General features: G+C 37.4%; 2 protein-coding genes across 2 annotated transcripts in view; one reads left to right on the forward strand and one right to left on the reverse strand.

The window, feature by feature from the left end:
* The window catches only part of LOC134746316 (mucin-2), a 153875-nt gene extending 138646 nt beyond the window's left edge, over window positions 1-15229 (forward strand). Inside the window, exons 21-25 of the mRNA XM_063680711.1 lie at window positions 11691-11918; window positions 12276-12530; window positions 13139-13687; window positions 14167-14460; window positions 14989-15229. Coding sequence (XP_063536781.1) covers window positions 11691-11918; window positions 12276-12530; window positions 13139-13687; window positions 14167-14460; window positions 14989-15182 — 1520 coding nt within the window. The 3' untranslated portion in view covers window positions 15183-15229. The remainder of the gene's footprint in view (window positions 1-11690; window positions 11919-12275; window positions 12531-13138; window positions 13688-14166; window positions 14461-14988) is intronic.
* Window positions 15230-17045: 1816 nt separating this feature from the next.
* On the reverse strand, window positions 17046-20893 carry LOC134746272 (probable RNA 3'-terminal phosphate cyclase-like protein). The gene is made up of 6 exons (XM_063680616.1): window positions 20518-20893; window positions 19752-19937; window positions 19281-19450; window positions 18621-18755; window positions 17891-18061; window positions 17046-17258 (listed from the first exon to the last, which is right to left on the reverse strand). Exons 1-6 carry the CDS (start codon window positions 20807-20809, stop codon window positions 17067-17069), a joined length of 1146 nt encoding a protein of 381 aa, XP_063536686.1. The 5' UTR covers window positions 20810-20893; the 3' UTR covers window positions 17046-17066.
* Window positions 20894-21542: the final 649 nt, after the last annotated feature.

The raw sequence follows: 21542 nt of genomic DNA on the forward strand, positions 1-21542 counted from the left end.
CCAAGCGTTTTCGGCACAATGTGTTCAATACTAGCGTATTTATGCCTATTGGTCCTTTTTGATAAAAAAACTATGTATTTTATAAAAAATATCAATTCACAAATTATTCTATCATCGAATAAACAATAGTTATTTGTTATACAAGGGTGCAAAGTTGTATTTTACCCGCGAGTGTGGAATTGAACCACGAGCGAAGCGAGTGGTTCTAAAATAGAATCCTGAGCGTAGCAAGTGTTTCAACACACGAGAAGTAAAATACATTTGCACCCGTGCAAACACAAAACTTTTCACCTCACTATAGCGAGGAAAGTGCAACATCCACAGGCGTTAGATCATCTTCATCACTGAAATCACTCATTTTTTTACGATATTATAACAAAAAACTCTGAAAATTGTATTTTTACGTGAGAAGTTTTTAAGTAAAAATTTTGTTGACAATGTTGACATTTCTGACGTATGAAATGTCAATGATGCGTTTTGAAATTGCATCGACTCAACTTGTGCGTTCAGAATTATATTTAACATCATTATTAAAAAACAAACGTTTCTTATGGAACTTTAAGGTTTATGACATAAAATCATTAAATAAAGCTAAATTTGGTATTTTTTATTAGATTCTCAAACCATTTGTTTAATGATAATTAATATCAAACCACTATCAAACGAATCATTATTATGAGCGTTTTACGTTTTGTTATCTGTCAAACTACTAAAACACGCTCCATCCAAGGTCAAATCACTTTCCCCACTAGTGGATAAAATGCGTTTTTCCCCGCTTGTTTTAAAGGATAAAAGACAACTTTCTGAGCTAGTAAGGGGAAAACATATTTAAAGGAGTTAATAGTAATGACTCGCATTATTCGCAACCTATAAATATAAATGAAATATGAAATTGTCACAACACAACAAGTGGTCGACCGCCACGATTTCAGCAACCTAGACATTTGGCATCTCTCCTTATACGGCTAGGAGGTCGACGACATGTCGTCCCGTACAAGTACCGGCGGTCCTTGACGCACTTGTCTTCAATAAGCGTTGATTATGATAAATATTTAAATGTTTCTAGATTAGCCAGCCTTGACAGCCGTTCGTTACAGATTTTTAGCAGCATTAAGATAGCATCTTCCAAAATACATAATTGTGTGATTAATTAGGTTTTTGTTTTTATTAATACCTCCAATATCTAACTCCTAAATTATACTAGCTCATTTTTTATGTGTTCGATTTGTCTGATAACATTAAATTTTGCACAATATATCCATTCGCATGTCGGTATTTTGATTAATTCAATGTTTAATTAGCGTGAGTTTAAGTCATCAACTTTCGTGGATTCTTCAGAGTATTATCACGTATTGTTGCTTTTACAATATGTAATAAACCTTGTTCCGTTCAAGGTCCCTTCCTGGAGCATTGTTTGTTTGAGGTACTTTTCCGGTAAATGCAAATATTTTCCTCGTTAAATCTATAATTGCAATAAGTAGGTATGTTTGCTCAAAAACATAAAGTTACCTATAATCATACAAGTACATATGTCTGTTGCTTTTTTCTTTGTTGTCTATTGTACTCCAAGAGTACCTACCTAAAATACTTCTGTAACTATTAAATCATCAATTTTTCCATATATCGAATTCCCCGTTTTAGTAAAAGCCATTTCTTTTAGCCACGCATCAAACTGTTGGTAGAAAATGGAACGGCTTCGGGTTTCTAATATTTGCAATGTTCTCACGCGACGCTCGGTATGAGATATCAGCCAGCTATTGGTTTTTGCGCCTACGAATGTTCACAACTTATTTGTGATTTATGAAAGGGTATATAAATCACCGATTTATTATACCGTAATGTTGTCAATGGTATTTACTCTTGCCTTTTTTTGGACAACTAGGATACCTACTTGGAGCCTTGAAATGGGCAGACCGGTGGCAATTGTGTTTGCATGGTTTGCAAAAGGTATTTGGTACCTCTTCAGGCTCTAATAACTATTAGGTAGGTAGGCTATTAATAACTATTAGGCATATTTTAGTTAGTCAGTCCTGACCTAACCTAAGCTACAAAAACCTTATGTGTTATATTTAAAATAGATTATAGATTATAAATTTCAACCCATATTTTTTTGTTGTAAGTTCAGTCCAGTTTTAGCTGCAAAAAATTATACTATTAAAATTAAAATGACTTAAACCCAATTATGAAATGAACCAACATCACGAACAATTCAAACAAATAATAAATTTGCATACAAAGAGATATAAACCGTTCTTGTTATTACCAGTACTAAAAGTTTAATTGTTATTAACTTTATAAAGATCAGTTAAATCGTATCACGCGAGCCGTGTGGCAAAAAAACATTAACGCACTTTTCACGGTCGGTTCAATTTTTACGGGTTGCCAATGCAAACACAATAGAGTTACCACAACTCGCATGATATTATTTTATGCAAAAGAACGTTAGATGTAGATAGGCCGAAGCAAACGTATATCATCTTAAAAGAAACTATCCTCGTAAGGCATAATAATGCATTACAATGTACTGTATATATGTGCATTTCATTAAAACTTCGTTGTAATCGATTTGGTTCCCTTTATAAATTTAATAAAATTCCATATATTTTGTTTTCCACACTCGTAAAAGACATTCAATTTGATGTACTTAGGAAATACGTAAAAATTTCCCTATGAAATATTTTGTATTACAACAAGGCAATGACGAAGTGGTGTTAAATTTGAACAATAAACATCATGAAAGTAAGTTATAAGCCTTAGAATATGCTGTTGCGTGTAATTGTAGCTGATTGATGGACTCATTCATAAATACTTCTACATTATATGTAATGTACACAATGACTAATTTGATTGCACTAAATCGAATTAATTTTAGAATGAAAACATTATATTAATTAACAAGAAACTAGTACCTACGCATTAAGAACACGTTTCGAGTATTTAGTTTCAAATTTTCATTCATATCTTAGCTTCGATAATGATCCATTCCATTCATCCATCATTTGCTCAATGCGCCAATAAAAAGTATAAATCAAATGCAGCATCATACAAACTACCTATTATCATATAATCAAAAGATTGACGTGTATATGTTGTACCTACAAATCAAACTAATTAGATCGGCTCATACATATCTGTATCTATACACGTAAAAGTTGTGTACCTATCAATATTTATAAACCACTCTCCGTTCTCGAATACTTTCATGTTAATTAATATAATAATTCTGATTTCCTATCACACTTGCTCATAAATGAATATATTCCACTCAAGACAATGGCTTATATTATTCTTATATATCATTTCTAAACCCCTGGTGGCATCATGTGGCAGTTTTTAACAATTTTAGCTATTTCAATCTTAGTACCTAATAGGTACCTACACAATTCTTTATCACTGTTTTTAAGGTTCGGTACCCAAAGGGTAAAACGGGACCCTATATTACTAAGACTCCGCTGTCCGTCCATCTGTCTGTCTGTCCGTCTGTCACAAGGCTGTATCTCATGAACCGTGATAGTCAGACAGTTGAAATTTTCACAGATGATCTGTTGCCGCTATAACAACAAATATTAAAAAACTGAATAAAATAAATATTACAGGGGCTTCCATACAACAAACGTGATTTCTTTGCCGTTTTTATAGATATGGTACGGAATTCTTCTATATTTTTTTTTTTATAATGATTGTAATATTTACTTATATTTTGTATGACTTGTCAAAAGTGCTTATTAATTTATTATAAAGCCTACTTGAATAAATGATTTTTGAAGTTGAAGAACCCTTCGTGCGCTAGTCAGAATCGCACTTGGCCGGTTTTTATTTAAGGTACGTACGACTATGAGTACAACTATTATAAATAGGTAGGTAAATACATTTCATTCAAATTACTCGTCGCTGTGCTACAGCAAAAAGAAATTTCATGCATAATAGAATGTAATAGTCTAATTTAAAAGTTTATGACAACACGCTTCGCTCTATACAAACTAATCACGCTACATTATTCTCGTTTTGCGTGTTCGATCCGCTAATATTAGACGTAACCACGGGACTTATTCTCAATGTGCAAATGTAGTGCCAAAATTATATTTGAAATAAATTTTACAGTTTTCGTAACTCATATTATTCACGTATTTTTCACGAGAGCCTTAGGTCCATATCCAAACACTAAGATATAAAGATAAACATAAATATTGTGAACGTGCAAAACTCTGTTCTTAATTTACAGTGAAAAAAAAGATTGCGGTGCCAATTAGTATCAACTAGGTACTGTAGTGGTATGCACTATGCACCGGAATACATAGTTAAGTTATACACAATATTAGTTTATTTTCCAAAATCAAGAAGTAAAAAAAAACTCGCATAAAAGTTTTATAAAATGGCACTCCAGTAAGTTACTGATATAAAATTTCCGTTTCCGAATATAGTCGCATAATAGAGGAACCTGTGAATTACGTTCGGCATCTCGGGAGAAAGTTCTGGGTCAACACTCACTGCCACCGCGTTGCGTCATTGCGTCACGTGAGAACAACAACAAACAACGGTCTATTGTGGCGCGTTTACCTTAACGGTAATTCAATTAAAAGGCCATAGATTGTTGCTGTTTTGTGTGAATTGGTGAGTAAATTGCGGGAAAGTGTACTATGCTGAATGATGATTAAAATATTCGAGATTATTATGAGCAAGTTTACTACACTCTGGGTCTGTAAAGGTTTTGAAATACTTTTAGTATATGGGATCGGTTATCGGTTAAATGTGTTTTAATTTCTTAAAATACCCAAATTTATTAAAAACATATGTCAAAGGATACGAACATCACTTACTTAACCTTACTTAACTCGTTTCACCGAAATAGAAGCACGATTTTTTTTTTATGAAAGTAACGGAAAAATAATGTTAGATAAATTATAATTGCACAAGTAAATAATGGTACCTTACCGTGCACCTACACGGCATCAACTCTAAGCAAACAGATCAGAGGGGTTAGCCAAGTTGACAATCGTACATCGACAAACGCCAAACGAAAAGTAAAAAAAAATGTATCGGGATGACAGCTGCTACGAAAAGTCACGTGACTATCTCCCTATATTATTTAAGTTTCGATGAGCGTTTTCTGTCAACATTAATCTTGGCTAGGCTATGGCTAGGCAATTCAATTTCTATCTGTACCAAACTATATCGTAGGTTTAATCCCCTGCTAACTTTGGTTTAAACGGTTTGTTTGCAGCTATCTTCTTTAGTCCTAACCTAACATAACCAGTCAGTTTCCTCTGATGCGCGGTGAAAGCGTGCGGTCAAGTGTATCGGAAATCTGCACGTTCATAGTCGCGAAACGAGATGCAATCGTCCGTCGATTTGTAAAACGGTTTCTTCTTAACTGAGCGCTCGGTTAATAGGAGCCATTAGCCATATAATTATGGTTACATAACTGTAATTACTATAATTAAAGATTTTAGCTATTTTGGTTCACTAAATCATTGAATCAGATTTGTATCGTATCAATTTTTATTGTTCATTCCCAAAATGTGGCACCGTGGAAGTAAAAAAGCCTTTTTTACTAAAATTACAATCTTGCATATAGAACGCAAATTACACAATTGATAAATTATTGAAGTGAAATTAAACCTTTAAAGCGATGCCACTATACATACTAGAACTACTAGTAGCAACCTCAAATATAAACATTATGAAAAGAGATGAAGAGGTTTCTCTAATACCTGTACTGGTGACAAGATGGTAATGATAAATTATATCACCCTTTATTTGAGAACTTTGTGCATACTTGGGTAGTTGTACATTCATTATATGGGCACATCGTCTCTAATAGGTAACACCACCAACGATTACAGTCAGAAAAAACTGATAATATAGCAAAAAATTGTAGTGACAAATAAGTGGCGAGGCTAACACCGTTCATCTCTCCACTTCCCCTGTTCCTAAAGACAGTTTCGAAAGGTTTCCAACACAATAAAATCAGGCACTCATTAAACATAATATATTCCCACGACGGTGTCGCCAACGCGCCATGGTCATCATAACCCACCGTTGGGCAATACGCGAAATTTCGCCACGCACCCTACGCGTGGGAAATTCGCCTATTTTCTTACTGTAATAAGCCCTATAACCGCGTCTCACGCGTTGTCGTAACGCCGTTTTTGATCTGGATCTGGGAAACGGAGTTCTAATCGACGCTTTGTTGTTTTATCTAAAGCATCCCTGATCGCGTGTAAAATGTAGCTGGTATTTAGAACAAGTGCAAGTGCTTGATGAGGTGTTTATATCTATAAATTAATTACATTAGTAATAAATAAAATGTAGAAATAATGCAACATATTATTTACCACTTATATTCAAACTTTTATGCAATCAAAAATTCTCATCTTTTCATAAATCGGGTACAAAAGTCATTTCTCAGTAGGCATTCTACTCTAAAGATGGACAATCCGCAGCCCGAAAGCCGCATGCTTTTCTTCCATATCATTAACACATGCTAATTAATGGATAGTTACTATTGTCAAGTATTTGTCAATCTGGGGGCTAGTTAACACACCTCGCTATAACGAAATTATACAACACTGTACAACACACTGATTTAAACTTTCACGATTCACGATTTTTTTTTGATGTCAACTTAAGCCAATCTTTTCCGAGACCACGGGGACAACGCCTTCCTAGAAACGTCGGGGGTAAATTTAAAACTTATTTTACGCGATTAAGTCCCGTCGTTGTGAATAATAACACTGTAAACAATAAACAGTGTGAATAAGATCGTGTTAGCAAAGGAACACGAGATTGTTATCGCTTTCGCTTGACAGCGACACTTGCATTGTCACTTCGTCTCAGCGCCGTTAAAAAGATACTTTATCTAAACATGAATCTACTCCAATTACTCCAAACAAGAACCTGGCAGTTCGAGCGGAAATCCGGCTCGAGGGACCATGTAGATCGTTGCATAATTTTCCTGTTATATGTACAGGAAATTTGAATGACAATTGTATTTATAAAGCAGCTGCCGGTTGGATTGGCGGTAAAGCCATCCGCTTAAACTAGTAGTAACTCCCCAACTAAGCACAAGTAATACTATCAAATAGCATACACATTTTTATAATTATATTGGATGGATTTAGATCGACATGCTGTTTATTGGACTCCTTAATAGAAGACACAGAAAAAACAATTGATCAAAGAAAAAACAAACACACAAAACACAAACTAACAAATAAAGACAAAGAGTAGAGAGTAGACAATCAGTTAAGGTTAGTGAAAAAGAAGTGTTACAAAATCATTTATGAAGCCTGCAGTACCCCATACTCCGTTAAGGCGCTTCGCGCAGTTTTTGGCCAAAAACTGTTACTTTTTAGAGCTTATAACTTCTAAATGAGTCAACCAAAAATTATGAAAAAAATATATATGCATCTTCACTCTATGGACAACAATCGCAACATTTGACTTTTTTCCTGAAATTTCCTGAAACATACACATGAAACATGGAAAGTACCTAAATTAAAAAAAAACCGGCCAAGTGCGAGTCGGACTCGCGCACCGAGGGTTCCGTACTTTTTAGTATTTGTTGTTATAGCAGCAACAGAAATACATCATCTGTGAAAATTTCAACTGTCTAGCTATCACGGTTCATGCGATACAGCCTGGTGACAGAACGACAGACGGACAGACGGACAGCGGAGTTTAGTAATAGGGTCCCGTTTCTACCCTTTGGTTACGGAACCCTAAAAAGGGGCTCTTAACTTTCAATGAATAATTTTAGAAAGGTAAAATAATGTTGTACGATGTAACCGTCGTAAATAACGTTTCAGCTCTAGGTGTGCTATTAGCTATTACTTACTATAAAGCGATTCGGTTCGCCTAAGCTTGATCTCGCTTTCAAGACGTATGTCGATCATTAGATAGGTATGTCAATGTTAGTTGTTAAACCTCCCATTGAATTACAAATGTTATTTCTCGTAGCTCGCTCCCACGTCAAAACAAATCGATTATTGTGAAACGATGGAGAAATGATCCGATTAATCGCTGAGAACACTATTGATCTCGTTTTACACACGTTGTGCTCGTTATACTTGTGGGGCAACACTTATGTAAGGTTTTTATCCGTTCGGAAATGAACACTGATTGATTAAATTTGATAAGATCTCGATTGATTGATTAGATCCTCGATGTTTAAGCAGATAGTGGACGACCGCTTCTGCATACAAACGTTGTCCCCATTTTCTTCTCTGGATTAATTTTGTATTAAATTAAACAGAAACGTCTGCGAACGATGCTATTAAGCTTAGAAATAAATTAAATTAATTAATTAATTATTAATTTTTTTTCCTCTCTGGATGTTGATATTGATGATGTCATCATCTTCCTCGCGTTATTCAATTTTTTAAATGTTATCAGTTATGAACATCAAAAAGATGCGTAGGTACAAATTTTTGAAAGCTCCGTACCTCCGTACCCTGTGACTAGGTCGATTTCTGTAGAATTATCCCATATTATTTATTTATGTTCATCGATTTGAAAATAAATACTGATTGAGAAACCACATATCTTTATTTCATAGGTTGTTTTAAGTATAAACTAGTTATAATTAATAATTGGTTACTAAGTGGATCAGTGAACATTCAGTAAACAATCATATCCGATGTTACATAAACCAGAAATACGTGAATAAACTTACAATGAATTAGAACTAGGTTATTCGGACACAGACAACGCTCTTTTCTGAACTTAATCACAAGTAATAATCAAATCAATCAACCTCAATTTAAGGTTTTGTTTTGTTATGTCCAAATTGTAACATTATTTTTAATCATTAATCATTATATATTGACTGATTCAATAAATATATTGTGAATAAATAGTGTGAATATATGTATCACAAGTTTAATCTACCTAAAAAGCTACAAAACTACCATCTATCGAATTCAAGAAACATTTGTAGGTAAAATGAACCCAATTGATTGATGCCATTTATCGTGAAAACGTGGAGCAAAATCTGTTTTTCTATCAGGTAATACTTTTGAGTTTTTTGAAGGTCCATAGTGCACAACGATTGCCGAATAAGCAATGGACCATCTCAAATGAAACAAACTTACAATTAGTACCTGTCGTTCCGAAACCAAAAACATCTTTGCAAGGTTTTAACTATAAAACTCCCGTGAGACTCAAACATATTAAATTATTTTAACGTGAGTGACCCGGTTTAAAAGAATTTAATGTCTTTGCAAAGTCTCAATGATCCGTCTTACTTATTGTTCTAGACGTTTCAACTTCAACCATTCAAACCTGCCATACATTAGGTAAGTTAGTTAATACTAACAATGGTATCGCTCCAAATATGATACTAGATATAAGGCGTTCTTCACATCGGGTGCGGATCTGCAAGCCGCTCTGGTTTGCGAGCGAGACATCACTATATACATGCATAGCGTTATCTTGCTCACACACTCCGGATCCGTAACAGTGTAACTTAGTGACCCTTTGTTTGTCCATAATTACCGGCCGGTAAACGATTCTTTGTAGAACTTCCGCTCGTTTCACGGGTGCTCGAGAATGGACAATGGTCTATGGATGTGTGTTTTGCAGTGTATCGATACTATCGATGTTAATTATCAAACTCGATTATGACTCGGTTGCTAATATCAAGACGAACAGAACTTTCATTGCGATTATTTTTGGTATCTTAGGTACCTTTCAAGCTAGAAAGCTAAATATGCATATATGCGGTAATAAGGCTTTGTATCTATTTTATTTTTCAAAATGCCACGCCAATAGCTGGACTTGTTACAATTGTACAATATCATACATGTAAATTGAGTCAAAAGATTCCACAGCGTGCAAGAACACAAAGAGAGCAAGACTAACTTTAAAAAAACTAAGACAAATCAAACGACTGCTTAACGTAACTTCTTAATTAATACGTTAGAGTTTCAAGCCTTTAAAATTTCGAGCATGCCAATGAAATTGAAATAAACCTTCTATGTCAGTTGGTTAAAAAGAGGCAGCAAACTATTGTCCCTTTCTTATTCTTATTGTAAACTATTTTTGTTCTTTGCAACTAAGCTTTGCGACATGCGATGCAATTATGAAACTTATAAGCGGTTTCAATACCCTCTAGCATTCTACCATGTTCTACGACAGCATGTCAACCCATTCATTTATTAACATTGTCTTCTATATCATTAATCAAACTAAAGCTATTTGTCACGTCGCCGAGTTGCTCAATGTTTGCTGTATAAACGTTAGCAATGTGTAAGCTGCACTCTATGACCTATGTGTATGCAATCTTCCTCGTTTCAGTCCGAGCCTTTAAACTGAGCTAAACTGGCTCCATTAAGGTTTTCTGCGCCATCCGAATATGTGGTTGTGCAACTGGATCTACAACAAAGAGCTTTTATAATCTAAATACCTACTTGGCATCAATCCTAGTCAGGTTTGAAAGTAATAACGAAAGTGTCTAAAATAATCATGCAAATATATTTTTATACTACATACGACGACCTGGTTTATGACGACCGGTCTGGCCTAGTGGGACCCTGCCTGTGAAGCCGATGGTCCTGGGTTCGAATCCCGGTAAGGGCATTTATTTGTGTGATGAACACAGATATTTGTTTCTGAGTCATGGGTGTTTTCTATGTATTTTAGTATTTATATATTATATATAAATATCGTTGTCTGAGTACCCATAAGCCTCCTTGGGCTTACCGTGGGACTTAGTTAATCTGTGTAAGATGTTCTATAATATTTATTTATTTAAAAAAATGAACTAGCATTGATCCTTGCACAATAACTTGTCACCTATACACGTTTTTGTCTATTTAGTAAAAGAGAAATTTACTTTGGTCGTATAATATACAATACAGTTTAGTATACCTATTTACCCCGCGCTTTTCGTAGTAAGATCTTCCAAGGTACAAATACTCGAAAGCAAATAACCATGAAGATGTACCTCATATACATACAAAAGATTAATTATATTCAGTATTATGATGCGGCGTGATATTTGTTCATCTGACAATTAACATGGTCAGATATGTAGGTTAATGCCGAATAACAAACAAGTATTCAAAGCTTTCAATGTCAAGGCGGATAACGCAATAAAAATGCGGATTGTGACGCATGATACACCTACGTTATTACTCATGTGGACGTGCTTACAAGCTTAAATGATTCATTACATTTATGATTACTTATGTTACAAAAACAAACTTAGGCCGGATTACACTTGTAAGTTTTACTTACGTAAGTATGGACACAGCTATACTACAGAATGAGATATGAATATCGTTATCTCATTCTAGCAGATAGCTTTGTCCCTACTTACGTAAGTAAAACTTACAAGTGTAATCCTGGCCTTAGTTTAATGCTGCGAGTTAAAAAGGGCAGAGGTCAATTTTTGTACCTAAATAATATAGATAAATAATTAAATGTTAACATAGATTTTAACATAGTCGGCCGGATAAACCCATATATTATATTACTCATTAGTTACTCTAAGATCTACTTGACGTAAATGGTTGAATAAATTAATACATTATATTACCTACTCATTAGTTACCATAAGATCTACTTGACGTTGGTAGATTTTTCAACTGCTTCCCCGAATGGCTTAACTGCTGCACAATTTGTATGTCCCAATATCAAAACATTATTACTAAGCCATTATTACAAAACTAATTTTTTTCTACCGTTAGCTACGTCAACGACGCCATCCCCGTCATCTCAAGCATCACCATCATCATCTGCGTCAACGTCGCCGACGCCAACCACCAACGCTCCAACTTCACGCCGGCCGTTCCGCATAGCCAGCCGCCGACGCCCGGCCATCGTGACCAAGTCGTCGCTCTCGACTACATCGACCACGCAAGCCTCAACAGCGGGCTTGGCTAGTGAGGAATCGCTTCAGGACATCGGGGATACTGGTAAGTCTTTTAGTCATTCATAAGTGACACTGGCAATTTAATTTTTTATTGGACTGCTCGATAAAAAACAGGAGGACATGAAAGAGTGATGATGAAGATGGGTATAGTGAAGATGCAGCCCAAACTGTTTTAACCAGAAATCCTGTTATTATTTCACAAGTCTTTCTTTGTCTTTGTGACATTAAAAAAATCGGTTGGGGTTGATAGTACATTTCTTTTGTTAGACTTTTGTTACCTTCAATGCTCATTGATTTTTTCACCACGTGTTATTTCTAAAATGCGTGACTTTTTCTAAGTGCTCCACAGATCCATCCCAGGCCCCAGCACACCTATTCTCAAAAGCTTTTCATTTAACAGATTCGATCGAAGACCCAGCGCTCGCACCTAGATACGTTCCAAAAACGACAGTGAAAATCCAAAGACGACCGCTTGTTAATCTCAAAGACGAAACGAGGGATCAGAACCCATCCGCGACCAACGAGCAAGAACCAAAGAGACACAGCAAGAAGTACAGCGCAAGCATTAAACGGAATCAATTGGAAGAACTAAAGAAATCGAAGAGTCAAGAGGTTATTGGTGATACAACTACTATGGGTTCCACTACGGTCGAAGGTAAACTATTAACTAGTAAGTATTCTTGAATTTAAATATGGCCATTCAAGTTTAAGCAGGGAACTTGGCATGCATGTAGCTGTTATAGATATGGGGAAACATAGGGCCCGTACTAGATTATTGAGCTAAGGAATAAGGAACCGTACCTATTTATATTTCCCATGTTTTAACCGACTTTAAAAAGGTGGAGGCAACTATAATTATTTGGCTTGGCATCGACTTAAAACATATTAGTTGCATATAAAAAAATATTTTACCATTTTTTGAAGACGGTTCACTTTTTTTAAGGTATTTTAAATAATATAACTAGGTACTATATGACCATGGTAAATCCTTGTTTGCCTAGGTACTATAAAAACCGGACAAGTGCGACTAGGACTCAGGGTTCCCTTACCCTGTACCGGTACCCTTATAGTATTTGTTGTTATAGCGGCAGCAGAAATACATCATCTGTGAAAATTTCAACTGTCTAGCTATCACGGTTCATGAGATACAGCCGGGTGACAGACAGACGGACATACAGACGGACAGTGGAGTCTTAGTAATAGTGACCCGTTTTTACCCTTTGGGTACGGAACCCTAAAAATAACAAAATACTTTATTTGCAGATAACAGCGCAGAAACAGCGGTAGCCATAGCAGCCCACCAACTCCTAGCCGCTCCCATCCCCAACCTGCCAGCTTACGACGACGACTCGCAGCCCACCAAGAAATCCGCGCGAACCCAGACCACCGACTATTCATACACCCCGCAATACACCGACTTCACCGAGCCCAAGACCATATACTCCGAGGAATTCAGCACACCCAATTATGAATCCACTTCTCTGCGAAACAAGGATTATATTTCAACAACTGGAGCGTACGAAGCCACGACTGGCTACGCTAAAACTACTTACAACCCTCCTAGTACTAGCCCAGTGTTCCTATCCACTGTATCAAGATCTCCGCTGTCCACGCCTTCAGTACTAAACCAGGGTGCTACTGGCAGTCAGAACCTCGGTCCGTCTACGGCGAGGTATTTGGGCGGGAATGACAAGTATGTGAGCGTGCCGGTTGAGGAGTTTGGGTACTCGACATCGGGGTATACTGGGCAGGAGCCATCGTACTTCACTAGGGAGTACTTGCTGGAGTCGCCGATTACAAAGACTTATGATGGTAAGTACGAGTAATTCCGTCGTTTATGAATTTGAAGAAGCGCACCATTAAATATTCATAACTATCCTCCTTAATTTATAGACATATTAAGTAGGTACGTTCTATTTTACATACCTATGCTATCGGAAAATCGGCTGAGTAGTCAGTCCTAATTAATTGTTGTCAAAATGTTTGCTCTAGATTAGGGAAGACCGAGGCGAGTTGTGACAGAGGAGAGTTGTGGCATTGTCGATGTTTTGGAGCTCGTAACAGTGAGCGTTTGTTAGCTGGTAACTTGAAATAACAAACGCGCGCTATTGCGAGCTCGTTATTACTTAATAGATTCCAATAAATCGACGATGACACAATTAACTCTCCTCTGTCACAACTCACCTCGGTCTCCCCTACACGTCTACTCGTATATTAACATACAATATAATATATCTGATGGCGACAGAAAAGGGTGAAACTACATTGGTTGTACATTTTATTTTCCCCAGACGAATATCAATACCTCTCACCCGTCACCACGCCGCAAACGACCAGGCAACCAGCAACCCGCAAGACGATCCTCCGCAAGATCTCCACCACTCTACCACCTACCCTCCCCCCCGCCACCACGCCCAAACCCCGCCGCGTCCCCTCCAAGAAGTTCGAGAAACCTTTCGAAAAGATTCAGAAGGACCTGCCGAATAGGACATACAGGCCCATTGATAATTATGATTATTATGATGATGGATCAGAAAGGATAGCGGAGAAGTATGAAGAGACGAAGGTCGTGCTGCATGGGAAAGGTAAGAAGAGTACTATACGATACAGTCATTAATGAAAGCTATCATAAAACTTTTTTAGACTCATATCATATACACATAAATGTTCTCCACGCTGCAAGTACTTCAAACACCCTTTCAAACAATTTACGCTCCATCCCACTGACTGCGCCAATTCATTATTAATCTGAAAATGTTTCTCTCCCAATCAAGAGACTATGTACTTTTGAGAATTTCTTAACCATTCAGTAGCCCTACCACGAGTTTGACACAGTGACACTCACACATTCGCCAACGCCTGCGTAACTTACTTTCTACACATCTCGCTTGCCAGTACGAGCGAGACGCATAGAAAGAAATTTACGCACGCGCTAGCGCAATCTCAATTTGATCTACTTGATAATTCCTCAACTTGTTTCAATCACAAGTTCGAGAATTTGCATGCGACTTTCTTTAATAGTATTTGATCGATCGGTTGAATTTAACTAAACCTAAGCAGTCGCTAGATATGACACCCTCTATCTAAGCCTTTAATCTCACTTTTTTGCCCAGGAACCATAGAATGCCTGGACATTGGCAACTTCCCCCACCCATCGTCGTGCAAGAAGTTCATCTCATGCGCGCGCATCGATAACGGCTCCCTACTGGGCTGGGAGTACATCTGTCCTAAAGGCCTGAGCTTCGATCCCGTGGGGGGCATCTGTAACTGGTCCGCGGGGCTTGGGTGCGATGAGAAGGATCTTTAAGACAAGGGGTTGATACGTTCGGGGGATTAGCGATTTGCTTACTTTTTAATACTATTTTGTCACTTATTGTCGTAAAAGAATTGTCATCGTTTTTACCCACGAGTTTTTAAATGGCTCATGAATGATTTATGCCTACACTTTATTCCCATAACGTTGTTTTGTTCTAAGACTACTTTACTTGGCTGATAGTCTCTAGTTCTCTGAACGTCCCATAAGACAAGGACCCTACTAAAAGAACGCTACAGCAAACTATACTAATTAGACAACATTTTAGTTTCGTTCTATTCTAAGCTGGGAGTTCAACATATTTTGTTTGGCAAAGTTACTGCGGTGACATTTGAAAGAGGCTTACCCGATTTCTAATTGAGACTTAATACGAAGGTATTAAAGCTGAATTTAGAAATTTAAAACTGTAGGTCAACATGCTCGGTGAATCGTAGATAAGTCGATGTTCTATAAAAACCCTAAAAACAGAAATATGAGAAATCGCTGACCCAATATTACAGGGTTCTATGCTTCACTTTTATCGAACTGAAATTTGAACATTATCATAGTGACATTAAGTCGGTTTTCAACTATCTCGAAAATGTAACATAGAACCTTGTAATATTGAGCCAGCGAAATATCGACTAACATGCCTCTGACTACTCCCCTTGGGACTACAGTCGTGAGCATAGGAATGTAAATAGATTTACAAGAAGAAAAATACCTCTTTGAAACGTCACTGCTTGATTGTGCTTACAACTGAATTCAATAAAAAACGACTTTTATTTCTTTGACATTAAGGTCTAAAGTGACAATCTTTCAATTAGTAGCGATATCTGTTGGAATTTTTAAAGGCTTCGCGCCGCGATTCGCGCACGAGTGTGAAGGTGGCTTATCATGAGAACGTAGAAACGAAATAGATGTCCAAATAAGCGTTGGTAGATTATCATTGAAATATTTTTAACTAAATGATGATTGTACTGATAATATATGTATGGTGTATGGAAAATGAATACCACCAATGTTATTGTAAAACTGTGTCAAAAAAGGGTTTTTTTATTACAGCATTAAATTTTCACGCTTGCAACATCTGGGTTGGCTTATACGAAGTTAGCACCTAAAATGTATGTGATAAGTTTGTATATTCGTCGACTGAAATCATATTTAACTTATCTAGACGTATTCTAAGTCAAACATGTAATTTTTATTTCACATGCGAAAATTATCACTGCCAAAATTTTACTCGCATTTTTTTGAGGCTTAGTAATGTTTTTTTCTAAAACATATACTTACATAGTTCCTTTGTTGTATATTTTTTTCTTAGCTGTTTAAATTATTACATATCACTAAAATTTGTATCGGCAATATTACAGACGATATATAAAATGAAATTTTCATAATGTGCCTTAATTATTTTTACAATCGTAGCTGTAAGATATTTTTGTAAAGTTACTGTTTAAGATAATAAAATTTAAAAAAATATGTAATGTTTAATTTCTTCCCAATTACAGTTACGTACACATTAACCTGTTGAACGCCATTACTTGAGACGTACAAACTTACGTAATGTGGTTGGCCGGCCAAAGTATTTAACAGATGGCGTCAGCATAGCTTCCCTGTCAATCCCTAGAATTGTAAATTTTTTGTTTTTTTAATGGATTTTTATGCCCTGGCTGCCAAATCTCATAAAAAAAACCGAACAGAAATACATTTGTAAAAATTTCAACTGTCTAGCTATCGCGGTTCATGAGATACAGCCTGGTGACATACAGGACGGACAGGCGGACAGCGGAGTCTTAGAATTAGGGTCCCGTTTTTACCCTTTGGGTACGGAACCCTAAAAAAGGTATTTACATTAAAACAAAGAGAAATGTGTAATAGAAACTATATTTATTAACACTACAAGGTCCTTTTACTAATATTAACATAACCGATGCCCACGCATGTCATCTTTACGCGCTGCGACGTCGACGTCTCGTCATCACTGTCATCATCATCATCGGCTCGTAACACTTCCAGTTTGAACATGACGCCGAAGAACTCTTTCAGGTGTTGCAGGAAGGTGATGGTGTAGTCGGAGAGGGGGCCCATCTGGGAAAGAATTTTAGTTATTATGAATACATCAAAAATGATATGAAATACATCAGTCCACAGCATAAATAATTTTTCACACCACATTCTCTACAAAGCCGGATTATATATCATATAAACCTCACCGAAAGCAAGACATTATTGTCTCGCATAAGGTGAGAAAAGTAGAGTATATACCTCGCGAATAAAACTGTTTTTGTCTTGGGCGCTTGAATCGCTCACTGCACTCAGGACTCAGTCTTGCAACTTAGTCATGTCATAACTCCCTCGCTGCGCTCGGGAGTAAAACTGGAACTCCTCCGTTACGTTCAGGATTCAATGTCGCGCCCGTGACATAAAACAGTGCTTTATCCCCTTGGTGTACAATCTACTATTATTGCATAGATGATTCTCGCTTTCAAAAACTGATATTTTTGCCATTTTTTGCGTAATGGTACGGAAACCTTCGTGCGCGAGTCCGACTCGCACTTGGTCGGTTTTTTATTAGGCCACAAGGTAGCAGATCTAACAACGCACAAGAGTGCGTACGTGTGCCACTGAGGTGAAATGTCGATATCAAATATAAGTTTTCGATTTAGGTCACAAGGTGTGGCAGACGCTAAGTCCTAATACGATTAATCTGTAATACGTACCACACACACACTGACGTCCTTCTGTCCCAGCGCCATCCACAGTGCCACGAGCCACTGTAAGGCCGAGTCCACACAGCCGCCGCGGTAGATCTCGTCCAATAGTTTCTGGGCACACTCGCGGCCTAAGTCCTCGGGTAGCGTCGTCTCGCCGCTGCCAGCTTCTAATGATTTCTAAAATAAGTATTCCCAATATATAAGATTGCCATAAAAGATATTGAGAAAAGAATAAATCAATGCATGTGAGTTTAAACTAGCTTTTTACGACGCTTCTATATCTAGGCAAAGATTGAACAATATACCTTACCCACAAATTGTATTGCGTATCAAGTGTGCTAAGATTAGGCTGACTAATCAGTTAAAAACAGATATTTTTAGGGTTCCGTACCCAAAGGGTAAAAACGGGACCCTATTACTAAGACTTCGCTGTCTGTCTGTCTGTCTGTCTGTCCGTCTGTCACCGGGCTGTATCTCATGAACCGTGATAGCTAGACAGTTGAAATTTTCACAGATGATGTATTTCTGTTGTCGCTATAACAACAAATACTAAAATAAAATTTATATTTAAGTGGGGCTATTTTTTGCCGTTTTTTGCGTAATAGTACGGGACCCTTCGTGCGCGAGTCCGACTCGCACTTGGCCGGTTTTTTATGATAAGTAACTAAGTAAAATACTTAAACAATATTTCGACAAACTTATTGACTTGAGTTTTAGATTATTTCAAAACACTTACTGCTTCAGCACAGTAGAAAGTTTTTTCATTAGTCTCGGCCACCAAGCTGATGCCGAAGCCAGGGCTCTTGCCCGCGTTAGGGCCGCGGCACTGGTCTGTGTTGATGTACACGTCGGGTAGGAATTTGAGCATGACCTGAAAAATTATCACACAATTACTCAATATATTTTATTGTTCACCAAAATCCCTATTTAACAAGCAATTACTCAATTTACAGAGCGTAAATTGATTCACAAGAACTGGCACACAAACAGTCGAAAAGTTAATAATCCACTATCAAAATGTCCCTCTGAATCTTTGCATATTCAGACAATAAAAATTGATCATGTTTTTTGAGCATGGAATAAAATTCAGGCATCTATCTAATTGGCGCCCATGCCAAAGACAACTTAATATTTAGGCTACCACTTATACTTAGTTACATGCTCAAACCTTCTGAAATTGGAAATCAACCTGGGACAAAGTGACGTACTATGCGAATGTGGCGACCTACAAACAACGCAACATATGATGCAGTTCCCTGTGTCCAACTATGTGCACTACAGAAGACCTCATAAGAGCTACCAGGGGTTAGAGGTGGCAAGATATTGGCCAAAAATTATTTAGTCATGATCCCTTCACACGATAAGAAGAAGACATGTTCATAAAAAGTATACTCGCCCCTTTAGCTGCCTCAACCACTCTGTTGGCCATGGTGGGTGACACGCGCAACGCGTAAACGACACCGCGGATCCGCTTGACAAGACCCCAACTGGTCCACTGTAGTGGACGCACGCCGCGCCGCACGGGACAGCGGAATACCACCTCGCCGCCGCCGAGAGGTGGCGCTCCTGAAAGACCACTAAGTGTAAAGCCTGAGTGGACGCTCGAGCTGGGTGTGCAGCGGAGCGGAGCGTGCGGCGTGTATGTTAAACAAATGAAAACGTATGCGAGCGGCCACCGTGCACGCACGGTAAGCTCACAATACTTGTACAAATACTTAAATACATACAGAAAACATCCATGACTCAGGATCGAGTATCTGTGCTCATCACACAAATAAATGCCCTTACCAGGATTCAAACCCAGGACCATCGGCTTCACAGGCAGGGTCACTACCCACTAGGCCAGACCGGTCAAGTATTAACTTACCTCTCCTAACCACCTTCAGTTCCAGTCCATCATCCACTAATATGAACTTCAACAATATAGGCAATGCTGCTGCCTTCACCTTATCTACCGATACATCCAGCTCATGGTGGGTGACTCCTTGCAGCACAGCATTCAGTGGCTCCTTGCAGAATGGGCCTAGTGCTAGCAGTACTTCTAAATAGTAACCTGCAAGTAAATTAATAACATGGAAAAAATTATCAGGGGACAACTTCGGACAAATGAGAGATCTATTTAACCAAAAAGTATATTAGGTATACACTGTCACATTGTATGGAAAGGCCAATAGGCATGATGACACATGTTGAATTTTATAACAAAATCTAGTAAAATAGGTAGCAAATGAAATATCACGATAATGTGGATATTAAAGTAATATATGGAAACAATACAAAAATACAGGACCTGAGAGTTTCAAAATTTACTTTTTTTTTAACTTCCAAAAAGGTAAAAAGTAAGGGTACTGTCATATATATGTAAAGATGTGGGTAGACTCTTTTACTTTTTATGATAAAAAGTAACTGAAGGTACTTCACTTATATTCCTATGTAAGTCGTGTCAATATGTGCTCCCTAGCATATTAAAGGTTATTTCCGTTTAAATAGTGTTTTATTGGACACAATAGTGGCGACTTACGTAAAGTGGATATATTGTTATTTGTGTTATTTACCTCTTAAAATACGAAATATTAACACAATGCAGTGACAGATTTATTAGAACCATACTATGAAATACACAGCAAACTTACCTATGCCTCTTTGTGTGCTACAATTATGTGTGACTTGCCCTCCGATCAAAATTCCCGGCTGGTAAAACACAGACGTGCCTGTTTCGCTCAACTCTACCCTGGTACCGTTCGTCACTTTGTCCAGCAGCCGTATCAAGCTCACTTCGTACTCCCGCAAGCCAGGATCATCGTGTGAACTACGAATTTCTTCTATCCTCACGGAACGACCACTTAGAGTAGATAACAGCAACCGCTGCCGGAAGAAATTACTTCCTTTGTATATAAGAGTGTCGTTTTGTACTGTGGCAGGCATTTTAAGTTTTTATTGCGATATTCCATTTAAAAATCAAGATATCTGGTAAATAAACACCATGCCGAAATGCACGTGCGTCAAACTGTCAAAGACGTCAAAGTTCACGTCATTGTGACAGTCGACGCGTTTACACAAAGAGCTAGAGTTAGCCAAAAGCACCTAAAACCATAGACCCTAGATGTGCTATACGCAAAAAAACGTCTACGTCACTTAGGATTTTTTAGAAGTAGGCAGAAAGAAAGGAAAAGTGAGACTATGACAAGGACAAACAATAATAATAGCGCTTTCTCTGCTACTCCTACAGAAAATTCTATAAGAGCATCTCGTTCGGTCAAATGGGGCACTATATATTCCCTCTCTATATTATTGTACCTTTATGAAAAAACAAACATTTAAAGCCAGCTCCACACACGTGCGCGAATCCCGGCGCGACGCCGCGAACACGAGTATGTAGCGAGCGTCGTAGATCTGCGATATCGACTCCATACTCGCGTTCGCGCTTCGTGCACGAGTGTGGAGGGCTCTTTAAAGTTTACAAGAGCGGGAGACATTAATCGGCTAAAAAAGATGGTAATAAAAATATAAAATTTATATTACTGAATCCTTTTAATAGAAAAAATCTAAATCTGTTACGCTTTAATATTAGGCCCATACAGATTTTTTTGCGATTATTTTGTGAACTCGAATACTTTAGAAATGTCAGTCATGTTCTGTCACTTGTCAGACTTTTGCC

This window comes from Cydia strobilella, chromosome 12 (genome assembly GCF_947568885.1).
Source record: "Cydia strobilella chromosome 12, ilCydStro3.1, whole genome shotgun sequence".
NCBI lineage: Eukaryota > Metazoa > Arthropoda > Insecta > Lepidoptera > Tortricidae > Cydia > Cydia strobilella.